General features: G+C 56.5%; 1 protein-coding gene across 6 annotated transcripts; it reads left to right on the plus strand.

The window, feature by feature from the left end:
• Positions 1 to 236: 236 nt before the first annotated feature.
• Positions 237 to 11,805, plus strand: GAL3ST3 (galactose-3-O-sulfotransferase 3). 6 transcript variants are annotated; one of them, XM_060176015.1, is made up of 4 exons: positions 237 to 442; positions 653 to 1,124; positions 7,664 to 8,222; positions 10,841 to 11,805. In XM_060176015.1, the coding sequence occupies exons 2-4, from the start codon at positions 841 to 843 to the stop codon at positions 11,447 to 11,449; spliced, it is 1,452 nt and encodes a 483-aa protein (XP_060031998.1). In that variant the 5' UTR covers positions 237 to 442; positions 653 to 840; the 3' UTR covers positions 11,450 to 11,805. The 6 variants fall into 6 exon arrangements, with proteins under 6 accessions (XP_060031998.1, XP_060031997.1, XP_060031996.1 ...); XM_060176013.1 differs by lacking the exon at positions 237 to 442 and adding an exon at positions 4,816 to 5,051 and having other exon boundaries at positions 851 to 1,084; XM_060176018.1 differs by lacking the exon at positions 237 to 442 and adding an exon at positions 4,816 to 5,051 and having other exon boundaries at positions 987 to 1,124.
• Positions 11,806 to 13,877: the final 2,072 nt, after the last annotated feature.

Here is a 13,877-nt window from a genome sequence, read left to right on the forward strand (position 1 = left end):
TTTTAAAAGAAGGCAATAGATAATTGTTATTAAAAAATAATAAAAAAAATTAAAAGATCTTCAAAAAAGTGCTGTGTGTGTCTGTGTTGGAAGGGAATCAGTCCCTTCCAGTCCCAGCTCCCAGGACCCTTGCCAAGCCAGTCCAAAAGAAGGGAAAGCAGGGCCACCGGAAATCCAGAGCTAAAGGGGGTCTCTCCATAACTGTGGTGACTTAAGGGGGTGGGTACTATTGCCCACCTCCCAGGAAGTAGGAGGTGGGAGGCAAAAGGCAGCAGACAATCCAGGACTCTTCCACAGGAGCACAAGAGTTCACACAGAGCCTCCACGGTCCGTCTCAGAACCATTCCCTGTGGCAGAGCTGACAGCTGCAGGCTCAGGGGCTGAAGGGCAGAGCCCGGCTGAGCCCGGCTGCCCTAGCTCCAGAAGCAAGGGGCTTGAGCAGGTGTCCCCGGCAGGTGCCAGTGGCTCTGGGTCCTGGTGGAGAGGAGTGGGTGCAGATCAGGGCGCTGTTCCCTGGGGCTGGACAGCAAGGAACCCCCAGGGGTGTGAGGCCAGGAGCTGGGGGGCAGAAGCTCCCCTGAAGCAGGTGGGAAGCCAAGGAGGGGAACCCGGGAAGGTTCCTGCAAAAGGACCAGCGTCTCTGATCCCCCAGCGACAGGGCCTTCCAGCCAGAGGAGGGAGGAGGATCCTGGGCCCAGGAAAGCCCCGCGAGGCAGAAGATGCAGACCCCTTCGGGATTGAGTGGCCTTCTGCCCAGTGAGGGGCAGGAGTGGCCACCAGGTGTTGGGATGGTGAACCTGGCTGCCGGGGGGGCGGGGGACGGGATGGCTGGGAGAGGCGATGCCCGCGTGGGACGAGCCGGGCAGCGGGCCGAGCAGGCTGTGCCCCCCTCCCCTTCCCCTGCCGGCCCCCGCCCGCGCCCCGCCTCCGCCTCCGGTGTGGCGCGATGGGGGGCGGGCGGCGGGCAGAGCCCGGGGAAGCGGAGCCGCGCGGACGCCGCCACCTGATCCCGTCCCGGCGGGTGCAGGCGGCGGACACTGGGCGCCCTCGGACCCGCGGCCAGTTCCCAGGCCAAGGGTGGCAGGTATCGGCGACCACCGGCTGGAAGGCCGAACCCGCGGGGCGTGAGTACTGCAGTGGCCCGCCCGGGATGGGGGCGAGGGCTGGTGGGGGTTGGGGGCACAGCCTGGGGAGCTGGTGGCGGGGCGCAGTGCCCCCACAGCTCGGGCCAGCCGGGGCATCTGGCCTGTGCCCTCCGGGGCCCCATCACCGTGAACAGCTATAGTGGGGCTGGAGGTGGGTGGGATGAAATAGAGGGAGTGGGGGCTGGGGATCGGCAGTGAGGGAGACAGAAGAATTGGAGGCAGGGGTGGCCTGGAGGCGGGTGACAGGGCGAGAGCAGTGAGCGGCGAGGGACGTAGGTACTGGATCTCCTGGGCCACAGCCCCGGGACCCCTGGCCGGCCTCTGCCTCTCGGATGCCCGGGCAGTCTCTCCAGTATCCGGCTGTGCTATCCGCAGGGGTCCACCGTGTCAGGTCCCTTGGGGCCAGGCTAGAGCACCCAGGCATGGGTGTCAGCTCCTGGGAGAGAGCAGATGGGATGGGAGTGGGTGGCATCCAGGCCACTTGTCCCAGCCCCGGCAGCTGTGCCAGTTCTGTTCTGTTCCCAAGAGAACGGAAAGCAATTTGCACAACCCTGGGGGAGAGCATTGGCACTGAAATTAGCACCGGTGATGAGATGAGGCCAGGCGCCCCCACCTGCCTGACTTGGGGAGACCCATCGCATAGAGGGCAGGAGCCGGGCCCCAGCTCACCCATAGCAGTTGGGGGGTGGGGGTGGGGGAACCCACTCCTGGGCGCCTGCGCTCTGCATCAGGAGAGGGGATCTGTGCTCCAGTGTCCCAGAAGCTCCCCACCCTGGGGCCTGGAATGTTCAGGACACCTGGGTCTGCTGAGAAGCAGCCAAGCAGGTGGGGGGTGGAGAGTGGGGCCGGGAGCCCAGCCGTCCCAGAGAGAACTCAGAAGTGGACCAGGCTGCCCCAGAAGAGTCGCTTTCACTGGTGTCCACAGCTGCACTGGGACCCAGATCCCCTCTCCTGTCTGCTGTTCTCATTCTCCTATCAATTCACACAGGACCCCCGGTTTCTAAAGCTGCCAGAAGGACCCCCAAGGGGCCACGAGAGAACTACCTTAACTGGCAGCCAGGCCTTGTGGGGGGGTGGGGGCTAGGGGGGAGGGAGTGACTTGCTTATAAGAGCCCAAGACAAGGGTCTTGCTGGGAAAGGACGGGTTTGGGGTACTGGTGCCAAGCTTGGAGAAATGCGGAGCTCTACCCCTGTGACAACAATCCTGTAAGCTGGCATTTGGAAGCTGAAATAAAGAAAAGTGTGTGTGAAGGTAGGGGGCGGGCAGCGGTGCACCCAGTTAATCACACACAGTACTAAGTGAAAGGACACGTGCAAGGATCTGGGTTCCAGCCCCCGGCTCCCCACCTGCAGGGGAGACACTTCACAAGCTGTGAAGCAGGTCTGCAGGTGTCTATCGTTCTATGTCTCTCTCTGTCTCTATCTCTATCTCCCCTCCTCTCTGAGGACTAGGCAGTGGAGAAGGTGTATGTCCCATCTGCCCCACCCAGGCTAAGCCAGCCCTCCTATGTCCCAGCAACCCTGGAAAAGATGGGAGCCATGGTCTGGGAGGCAACACAGTGGATATAGTGTTGGACTTTCAAGCATGAGGTCCCAAGTTCCATTCCCGGCAGCACATGTACCAGAGTGATGTCTGCCTTTTTCTCTCTCTCCTCCTATCCCTCTCATTAATAAATAAATGAAATATTGGGGGCCGGGAGGTAGCACAGAGGGTTAAGCACACATGGTATAAAGTGCAAGGACCGGGAGTCGGGCGGTAGCGCAGTGAGTTAAGCGCACATGGCACAAAGCACAAGGACCGGGTGGAAGAATCCCCCGGTTTGAACCCCCGGCTCCCCACCCTGCAGGGGAGTCGCTTCACAAGTGGTGAAGCAGGTCTGCAGGTGTCTATCTTTCTCTCCCCCTCTCTGTCTTCCCCTCCTCTCTCCATTTCTCTCTGTCCTATCCAACAATGATGACAACAACACCAGTAATAACTACAACAATAAAAAAACAACAAGGGCAACAAAAGGAAAAATAAATACAATTTTTTAAATTAAAAATAAAGTGCAAGGACCATTGTAAGGATCCCAGTTCAAGACCCTGGCTCCCCACCTGCAGGGGGGTCGCTTCTCAAGCAGTGAGGCAGGTCTGCGGGTGTCTCTTTCTCTCCTCCTCTCTGTTTTCCCCTCCTCTCTCCATTTCTCTCTGTCCTAACAGTGACATAAATAACAACAATAATAACTACAACACTAATAAAAAAACCAAAAGGGAAAAAGTAAATAAATATTAAAAATTAAAAAAAAAAAAGAATTAGAAAAAAAAGGAGGGGGAAGACCATAAAGAGTGGAATGATGAGTGGAGCTCATCATTCAGGCACTGAACTCCAGTAATGACCCTGGTTGGTGGCAAGAGAGCTTGAGAAGGCAAGGTTTGGTTTTGCCCTTGGTTGCCCTCTGGCTGCACCCGTCACCCCTTGGCTCCAGGCAGATTAAGTCTGTCTGCAGGCTGCTGGAGCAATCCTGGAGAGAAGGGAAAAGACACCTTTCCACACAAACAGGTTTGAATGTAATCCAGGACCCAAGGGGAGCGGGTAGGTGGAGAAGAGGGATGTGAGCTGAGCCCAGGCCCCGGGGAGAGCCGATGGCCAAGAGTCTCCCCATTACCACAACCCTCCGGGGGCCTGGGTGTCCTAGTTCCACATACATGCACAAGCCCAGAATGTTCTGGGCTGCCCCTCCACTCGAAAAGGGTGTACAAGGAATGCAGAGGTAGGGGTCCCGGGAAGGAGATACCTATCACAGGCAGGCCGGGGACAGGCATAGTGGCTGAAGTTGGCCTTCTACTAATGCTGCCAGGGCCCAGCTGCCCTGGAGCTCAGACATTCACGCGGGGACAGGTGACTGGCTCACCTGCTCCCGGAGTCTCAGTCCCCCTCAGTCCTCCTGCAGCCCAGAGTCCTTTCAGCATCTGCTCAATGTGATCAGTTGCTGTTGAAAGACATGAACTTGGAACCCAGGAGGGCAGGTCTGAATCCCGACTCTATTAACGCCAGCTGTGTGGCCACCACCACCGAGTGACCCCATCACCGGGAGCCTGGGTGCGTGTGCAAAATGAGACGAACACCTGTGCTCGGGTCCCAGTCACTGCAGGATCCAGCGCACAGTGGAAGGAGACATAGTAACCCGCGGTATCGACTCCTCTCCTGTGCCAGCAGCTCAGGAGATAGAAGGCCCAAGCAGTGTCTCTGAAAAGCTCGGTTTCTGGGGATAAAGTTCAACCCTTGTCTGAAGCAATCAGGCAAGGCAGCCTGGGGGACGGGGAATCTTGAATACAGTCTTCAGTGCTCTGAGCCCACCCGTGGTGAGAAAGCAGGTGTCCTGGGGAGACCGATCCCAGTGGCCACAGGACAAAGCACGAATTGGGGGCAGGCAGTGAAGCAGAGACAGGGCTCTGGCGAGGGAGCGGCCACAGGCTGAAGGGCTGGCGGCACCCCAGGACCTGTAATTCCACCCAAGCCCCAGTTATCTGGAACAGTGTGGAGATAGGGTCCTGGTAACCGGAGGGAGGAATTTGATCTTCGTGGCCTCTCAGCTCACCTCACCCCTGCAGTTCTCTTCTGCAGCAGTCCCGCTAGGGCCCAGAGCCCCACGGCACCGCTGCGAACCTGTTTGCCTCCTTCTCCTGCCAGGCTTCTCGGCCACGCTGGCCCTGCTACCAGAGCCCCAAGAGCCCCCATGAGTGCCGGCCAAGGGAGTCCTGGGTAGCGAGGCCCTGGCTGGTCCAGGGCTGGGAGCTCCACATGCCACCCCTGCTGCAGCGCCTGCAGCAGGCCACTAAGATGATGAGCCGGAGGAAGGTCCTGCTGCTGGTGCTCGGGTGCGGCGCCGTGAGCCTCCTCATCCACCAGGGGGCGCAGCTCAGCTGGTAAGGGGGCGGGGCTCCGGGCGGGGCGGGCGCGTGCCTCCTGCAGGCAGGTGACAGGTGACCTGGACCTGGGCATCGCTTTCTCTATCCTTGCACCTGCTGGAAGAGCTGTCCTCTACTGGGCCTTGCTCCTCCTGCCTTCCATTCTGCAAGTGATTTCCATACGTTCATTTATCTACTGCAGAGCTGGGCCTGGCACGTGCCCATCTGGACTGACATTTTATTCAGATAGAAGGACACAGAGAGGGAGAGACAGCACAGCACTGCTCCACCATTCATGGAGCTTCCCCTGGTGCTATGGTGCTTCTGTGTGCCGCCAGGGCTCGATCCCTACTAGCTGAGCTGGCTCCCAGCTCTGCTTCCCTCCTTCTCTTTCTCCCTGTCCTCCTTTTAATCATGTGTAAGTTCACCGCTCTGGGCCCCTTTTTGATTTAGATAGAGAGATATAGGGAAGGACAGACACCCCACAGTGGAGCTTCCTCCATGCCACAGCACATCCCATGTGGTATCAAGGTTCAAACCTGGGCACTGTGTAGGGTAAGGCAGATCACTTATTGAGTGAGCTATTGTTTTTGTTCTCCCAGGGCCATATATATATATATATATATATGTATGTATGTATGTATTGCCACCACAGTTATCACTAGTAGCACTATAAATCCAACACTCCTGGGGGCCACTTATTCCTTTTATTTCCTATTTTGTTTGATAAGAGAGAGATCTCAAGAGGGGAAGGGGAGATAGAGAGGGAGAGAGAAAGATAAGACACCTGCAGACCTGATTTGCTGCTTGTGAGCACCTGCCCCCTGCAGGTGGGGAGTAGGGCTTGAACCTGAGTCCTTGTGCATGATAATGTGTGTGTTCAACCAGCCTATTATCTGTTTTTTATACAATTATATCATATAGGATTGTATAATCATGTGAACACGTAAAGCAGCACAATGTAGATACTTTTTTAAAAATTGCTTTTTAAAATTTATTTATTTATTTATTTATTTATTTATTTATTTGAAAAATAGGAGAAGAAGACAGAACCAGGTATCATTCTGGTACATGTGCTGCTGGGAATTGAACTTGAGACCTCATGCTTGAGAGTCCAGTACTTTAGCCACTCTGCCATCTCCCAGACCACTAAAATTATTTTAATATTTATTTATTTTCCCCTTTGTTGCCCTTGTTTTTTATTGTTGTAGTTATTATTGTTGTTCTTGATGTCATTGTTGTTGGATAGGACAGAGAGAAATGGAGAGAGGAGGGGAGGACGGGGGGGGAGAGAAAGACAGACACCTGCAGACCTGCTTCACCACCTGTGAAGCGACTCCCCTGTAGCTTGGGAGCTGGGGGCTTGAGCTGGGATCCTTATGCCGGTCCTTGCACTTTGCACCACTTGCGCTTAACCCGATGCGCTACCGCCCGACTCCCATTGTTTTTTAAATAGAAGGATGAAGGAAGGGAGGTGGGGAGAGGGAAGGAAACACTACAGCACTGCTCTCCTGTTGGTGAAGCTTTCTGTCTCTCTGGCTCTGCATGTGGTGACCAGAGCTCAGACCCAGGCCGTCATCCTGTGCTCAGCTGGGTGAACTGCCCCCAACTCGATTTTTGCATCTTTAAAGTGGGACTCCTCAAGGACTCCAGTGGTGTTTGTCCTTGTGTTAGGTATTTGTGTCTGTACCCAGATGCCCTCAAAACCTAGCAGCTGGTAGCATCCAGCTCCCAAGGTCTCAGGGCTGGAGGGTCAGAAGCCCCGTTGTGGCTGAGTGGGTACCCCAACTTGCCGGCAATCCAGGAGCTGCTAGGGGTGCAGTCTCATCTGAAGGTTTGACTGGGAGAGCTCCCCCAGAACACACTCATATGGGTGCTACCTGACTCGAGTTCTTCAAACAGGCTGGTGGCCTCATGGCCATTTCCCTGGGGGATGTCACCATGGGGTACCTTCCCTTTGGCCTGCTCACACCATGGTGACTGGCTCCCCACTGCCCGAATTATCCTGGAGAGAAAGACATCAAGAGGACAGCCCTGGCCTTTCTCATAAAGCAACCTCAGAAGTGAGGTCCTGTTATTCTACTCTATTCTTGCTTTTTTGTACTGGGTAATGTATCCAGGTCCTCACATCGAAGCAGTACTTCTAGCTGGCTTTATTGTCATCTCTGAGGCTTAACCATTCCAGGTTGACTGGTTTTTTTTTAAAAAAAAACAACTTTAAAAATATTTATTTATTCTCTTTTGTTGCCCCTGTTGTTTTACTGTTGCAGTTATTATTGTTGTTGTTATTGATGTTGTCATTGTTAGATAGGACAGATAGAAATGGAGAGAGGAGGGGAAGACAGAGAGGGGGAGAGAAAAGACAGACACCTGCAGACCTGCTTCACTGCCTGGGAAGTGACTCCCCTGCAGGTGGGGAGCCACAGGCTCTGCAGGGGACGGGGTGAGAGGTACCCTATTCTGCTTCTCCCAGACATCAGTGAGTCCCACCGAGAATCCTGGGTGGCAATCACCGAGACTCAACTAAGGGGCCTCCTCCCAGTGGGTAGCGCCCCAGGTGGTGTGCTCTCTGCCCCACCCCACCATCCTGGGTGTCCAGGGAGACTCCTCTGACCTCCCTCTCCCTGCAGGTACCCCAAGCTCTTCCCTGCCAGCTGCCCGCCCCCACGGGCCTCGCCAGTGCGCCCCAAGCACCTGACGGTGGCCTTCCTGAAGACACACAAGACGGCGGGCACCACGGTGCAGAACATCCTGTTCCGCTTCGCCGAGCGCCACAACCTGACCGTGGCGCTGCCGCACCCCAGCTGCGAACACCAGTTCTGCTACCCGCGCAACTTCTCGGGGCGCTTCGTGCACCCGGCCACGCGGCCCCCGCATGTGCTGGCCAGCCACCTGCGCTTCGACCGCCAGGAGCTGGCGCGCCTCATGCCGCCCGGCACCATCTATGTCACCATCCTGCGGGAGCCCGCTGCCATGTTCGAGTCCCTCTTCAGCTACTACAACCAGTACTGCCCGGCCTTCCGCCGGGTGCCCAACGCCTCACTAGAGGCCTTCCTGCGCCAGCCTGAGGCCTATTACCGCGCGGGCGAGCACTTCGCCATGTTCGCGCACAACACGCTGGCCTACGACCTGGGCGGTGACAACGAGCGCGGCCCCGACTCCACCTACCTGGCCAGTCTCATCCGCCAGGTGGGTGACCCCCCAACCCGCCTGCCTGGGGGTGGGGGGAACCGCCGCCCGGTGTGAGACCCCTCCCCTGTCTACTTCCCTGGGTCCTCCAGCAGGTGTGTGACTCTGCCTCTCTCTGCCTACCTGGGGGCCACCTCTGCCAGGTGTGAGACCCCTCCCCTGTCTACCTCCCAGGGTCCTCCAGCAGGTGTGTGACTCTGCCTACCTGGCCTCCTCTGCCAAGTATGAGCCTGACCCACCCACCTGGCCAGTTTCATCTGCCAGATATGAGAGCCTGACCTGCATTGGGTCTACTTAGGGGGCCACTTCTGCCAGGTGTGAAACCTCCAACCCTGCCTACCTGATGGGGTCCTCCAGCAGGTGTGACCCCCCCCACTCTGCCCACCTGGGGAGCCACCTCCACCAGGTGTGAGACCCTGACTCCATCTACCTGGCCAGTCTCATCTGCCAGGTGGGTGACCCCGCCGACTCCACCTGCCTGGGGGGCCTCCTCAGCCAGGTGTGAGACTCCAACCATGCCTTTCCTCATGGGGTCCTCCAGCAGGTGTGCGACCCTGCCTCTCTCCGCCTACCTGGGGGGGCCTCCTCAGCCAGGTGTGAGAACACAGCCCTCCCTGATGGGGCGCTCCAGCAAGCATGTGACGCTGTCTCTGTCTACCGGGCAGGCCTCCTCCACTAGGTGTGTGGCTGGGAGCAGGGCTCCGGCTGACTCGCCAAGTAGTTACCGGAAACAAGGGGCCCAGTCTGGGTTGGGCCATGTGTGCGACCCAGGTTCAAGTCCAGCTTCCACTGCATGAGAGGAAGTTTCAGTGCTGAGGTATCTTTTTTTTTTTTTAATATTTATTTATTTATTCCCTTTTGTTGCCCTTGCTGTTTTATTGTTGTAGTCATTATTGATGTCGTTGTTGTTGGATAGGACAGAGAGAAATGGAGAGAGGAGGGGAAGACAGAGAGGGGGAGAGAAAGACAGACACCTGCAGGCCTGCTTCACCGCCTGTGAAGCGACCCCCCTGCAGGTGAGGAGCCGGGGGCTCGAACCAGGATCCTTACGCCGGTCTTTGCTCTTTGCACCGCCTGCGCTTAATCCGCTGTGCTACCGCCCGACTCCCCTTGTTTTGCTTTTTAACCAGAACACTGCTCAGTTCTGGCTGATGGCTGTGCCTGGGTTTGAATCTGGGACGTCTTAGGTCCTATGCATGCAGACCTGCTGTGTTTCTGCTGGATGAAGCCATCCCCACAGATTGGGGCTTTAGTGTTTTTCTTAGTCCTGTCCCTCCCATTGTCTGGGACTTAGCAGTCCATAGCAGCCGGGCTGTTTTGGCCTCACTGGTAGAGATGCTGGGGGAGCAGCTGGAGCAGTTCAGGACTTTCTCTCAGGTTGTCTTGTCTTGGGACCCATCTTGGCTTCACAGGGGCCCTTATGCCAGCCAGCTGCATGCTGCCATCTTACGTCGCTGTCTCCACCCATGGCCTCCTACCCTCCCCCATCACTGTCACTGAGTCAGACTGTCAAAGTCAGTATCTCTCACTCACCTGAAGGCCAGTTAACCAAGAGATGAGATTTATTTTTGCTTTTGCTGCTAGGGTTTTGCTGGGGCGTTGTGTTTGCACAATTCTACCACTCCTTGCAGTCTTTTTCTTTTGCTTTTTAATTTCAGGTCCCTATAAGACAAATAAATAAGAAGGGGGCTGGAGATAGTTCACTTGGTAGAGTGCACACTTCACCATGGGCCAAAACCAAGGCTCAAGTTCCTGGCCACCACATGGGAGCACCATGCAAAGGAAAGGCTTCACAATATGTAGAGAGATGCTTTCTCTCTCTCTCCCTCTCTATCTCTCACTTTTTAAAAAATATTTATTTCCTTTTTGTTGCCCTTGTTTTATTGTTTTAGTATTATTGTTGTCATCATCGTTGGATAGGACAGAGAGAAATGGAGAGAGGAAGGGAAGACAGACAGGAGGAGAGAAAGACAGACACCTGCAGACCTGCTTCACCGCCTGTGAAGTAATTTCCCTGCAGGTGGGGAGCCGGGGACTCGAACCCGGATCCTCTTGCCGGTCCTTGCGCTTCGCGCCAAGTGTGCTTAACCGGCTGCGCTACCGTCCGACTCCCTCTATCTCACTTTATACCTAGGGGGGGAAAATAGTCAGCCAGCAGCGATGGAATTGTGTTGGCACAAAGCCCCAGCAATGCCCTGATGGCAAAAGGGAAAAAAAAAAAAAGAAAAAAGAAAGAAAAAAAAAAGGAAAAGGGGGGAGAAGGAAGAAAGAAAAAAACATATTTATAGCTGAGGCTGGCACAGTGAATAAAGTTTGGCCTCTCAAGCATGAGGTCCAAAGTTGGGTCCCTGGCATCGCGTGTGCCAGAGTGATGCTCCGCTTCTCTCTCTCTCTCCTCGCTTTCTCCTTAATAAATAAGCGGTAAGAATATAGTAAGAATTAGTCTACCTAGTACAATGTCACAGGCGCAGGGAGAGACACCAGGGCAGCACTCTGGTGCACGAGGCGCCGCCGCAGTCGGCACCGGGAGCCCGGGGCGCGCAAGGGGCCGTGGGTCCGGCCTTGCTTTGGCCGCAAAGGCCCCGGGGCAGCCGCTCACCGGCGTCTCTGCCCGGCAGGTGGAGGAGGTGTTCTCGCTGGTCATGATCGCCGAGTACTTCGACGAGTCGCTGGTGCTGCTGCGCCGCCTGCTGGCCTGGGACCTGGACGACGTGCTGTACGCCAAGCTCAACGCGCGCGCCGCGGGTTCGCGCCTGGCCCTGCCCGCAGCGCTGGCGCGGGCTGCGCGCGCCTGGAACGCGCTGGACGCGGGGCTGTACGCGCACTTCAACGCCAGCTTCTGGCGCCGCGTGGCGCGCGCGGGCCGCGGGTGCGTGGAGCGGGAGGCGCGGGAGCTGCGCGCCGCCCGGGAGCGCCTGCTGCGCCGCTGCTTCGGGGAGCGCCCGGCGCTGCGCCCCGCCGCACAGATCCGCACCCGGCAGCTGCAGCCCTGGCAGCCCAGCCGCAAGGTGGCCATCCTGGGCTACGACCTGCCCCGCGGCGGCGCGGGCGCGGCCACCGACGCCTGCCTCAAGCTGGCCATGCCCGAGGTGCAGTACTCCAGCTACCTGCTGCGCAAGCAGAAGCGGCGGGGCGGGGCGCGCCCCCGGCCCGAGCCCGCGCCCGCACCCGAAGACCCGCCGCCGCGGCCCATCCGCGCGCTGCCCCGCGCCGCCCCTGGCGCCTGAGCGCCCCGGATCCGGGGCCCCGCTCGATCCGGGCCTGAGCCCTTCGGAACCCCCCCGCCCTCCGCCTCTCTCACGGGACTGAGCCCCCCTGGCCCTCGTCACTTCCAAGTGGGTGATCCCAGTCCTTGGAGCCGGGAAAGGCTGCTCTGCCCCGTGGCCTGCCGGGTTCTCACGCTGCCCCCTCTGCTCCCCCGCCCCCCAGCGGCCAGGGGCGCCCCCACACCTTCTGTCTTCCAGGGTCCACCGTCCCCGTCAGCCTGAGCTGCTCCTGGACCCCCTAGAACCAAGAGTTCTTGGGCTGGGCTTTTAGTTTTTGGTTGTTTTTCTTATTTGTAATAAAATATCTTTTCAAGGTGCGCGATGTTGGTCATCATGGAAAGACAGGGGCCTTAGCTTTAAGCAGGAGGACGTCGTCTGTGCTCTACACACACACACACACACACACACACACACACACACACACACATATGCACATATCTAGGCCGGAGGGCGCTGTCTCTGCTCTACACACACGCACACCTAAGAAGGACACTGTCTCTGCTGTACACACACATACACACTTGCACACACACGTGCGCGCACACATACACACACATGCACACAAATCTAGGCCGGAGGACGCCGTCTCTGCTCTACACATACGCACACACACGCATGCACACACACGCACACCTAGGCAGGAGGACGCGTCTCTGCTCTACACACACGTACACACACACACACGCACACCTAGGCAGGAGGACGCCGTCTCTGCTCTACACACACACGCACACACACACACACACCTAGGCAGGAGGACGCGTCTCTGCTCTACACACACGTACACACACACACACGCACACCTAGGCAGGAGGACGCCGTCTCTGCTCTACACACACACGCACACACACACACACACCTAGGCAGGAGGACGCCGTCTCTGCTCTACACACACACACGCACACACGCACACACGCACACACACACACCTAGGCAGGAGGACGCTGTCTCTGCTCTACACACACACGCGCACACACGTACACACACACCTAGGCAGGAGGACGCTGCCTCTGCTCTACACACACACATGCACACACATACACACACACACACACACACACACACACACACACACACACCATCCTCAGCACCCCGCTATGGGTCGCTGCTGGCTTATTGTCCTTTGAGGAAATCTAGGCCGGTCCATTCAGTGCAGCAGAGCTCTCTAGGCTGATGGGATGGGGCTTTTATTCTGGGGAGACTGAAACTGGGGCAAGGCCAGGAAGGGCTGTAGGGAGAGGCTGAAAGGGGAAGTGAGCTCACCAGAGGGGCCTGAGCCCAGAATTTCCCGGCCCTCCGTTGGCCTTTCTTGTAGGAAAGACAAGCTCGAGACCCAGGAACATTGCCTGAGTGTGGCAGAGAATTGGCCTTCCTCCTCTTACTTTCTTCAGCACTGCACTGACATGTCTGGATAAATAATAGAAGTACTTAGCTGGGAGTCGGGTGGTAGCGCAGTGGATTCAGAGCAAGGACCAGCGGGCATAAGGATCCCGGTTCAAGCCCCCGGCTCCCCACCTGCAAGAGAGTCGCTTCACAGGCAGTGAAGCAGGTCTGCAGGTGTCTGTCTTTCTCTTCCCCCCTCTGTCTTCCCCTCCTCTCTCCATTTCTCTCTGTCCTATCCAACAACGACAACATCAATAACAACAACGATAATAACTACAACAATAAAACAACAAGGGCAACAAAAGGGAAAAAATAAATATGAAAAAAAGAAGAAGTACATAGCTGGAGGCCAGGCTGTAGCAGCCCAGTTACCATGAGCAGGGATCCAGGTTCAAGCCCCAGGTCCTCACCTGCAGGAGGGAAGCTTCCCAAGTAGCAAAGTAGGTCTTCAGGAGTCTCTCTTTCTCTCCATCTCTATTTCCCCCTCGCTTTACAGTTTTTTTTGTCCTATCACATACTTTTTTTAATTAACAAAAAGAAGAAAAGGGCAGGTGGTCAGGCAGAATAGCTATCGGGAGCAGTGGAGTTGTCATAGGGCACCACGCCCCAGCAATAATCAGGCAGCAATAAAAGTAAAAGTAATAGTTGACATAGTCTGCTTTGTGCCCTGTGCCAACCACTGCATTAGGACCTCTCATATGTCAGTTCATGAGATGGGCATCCTTTTATGAGTCAGGGAATTGAAAGTTGGGTCACTGTGCTATAAACTTCGCATTGGCACTAGGTTCCTGACAGCACGGGCAAAGCCTGGCCCAGGTGCTATCGGCACTATGGGAATAAAGATGTTCATACACTGCCAGCCAGGCTGACAGCCAGGACTTTTCTCCCAAAATGTGAAGTGGAGAAGTCGAGCTGCGATGATCAACTTTGCTCTTGTTTTTTTATGGAGACAACTGTTCAACTGTGCAAGCAATGGAGATTGCAATGGTGTTTGTTTTTTATTTAT

This window comes from Erinaceus europaeus, chromosome 17 (genome assembly GCF_950295315.1).
Source record: "Erinaceus europaeus chromosome 17, mEriEur2.1, whole genome shotgun sequence".
Taxonomy (NCBI): Eukaryota; Metazoa; Chordata; class Mammalia; order Eulipotyphla; family Erinaceidae; genus Erinaceus; species Erinaceus europaeus.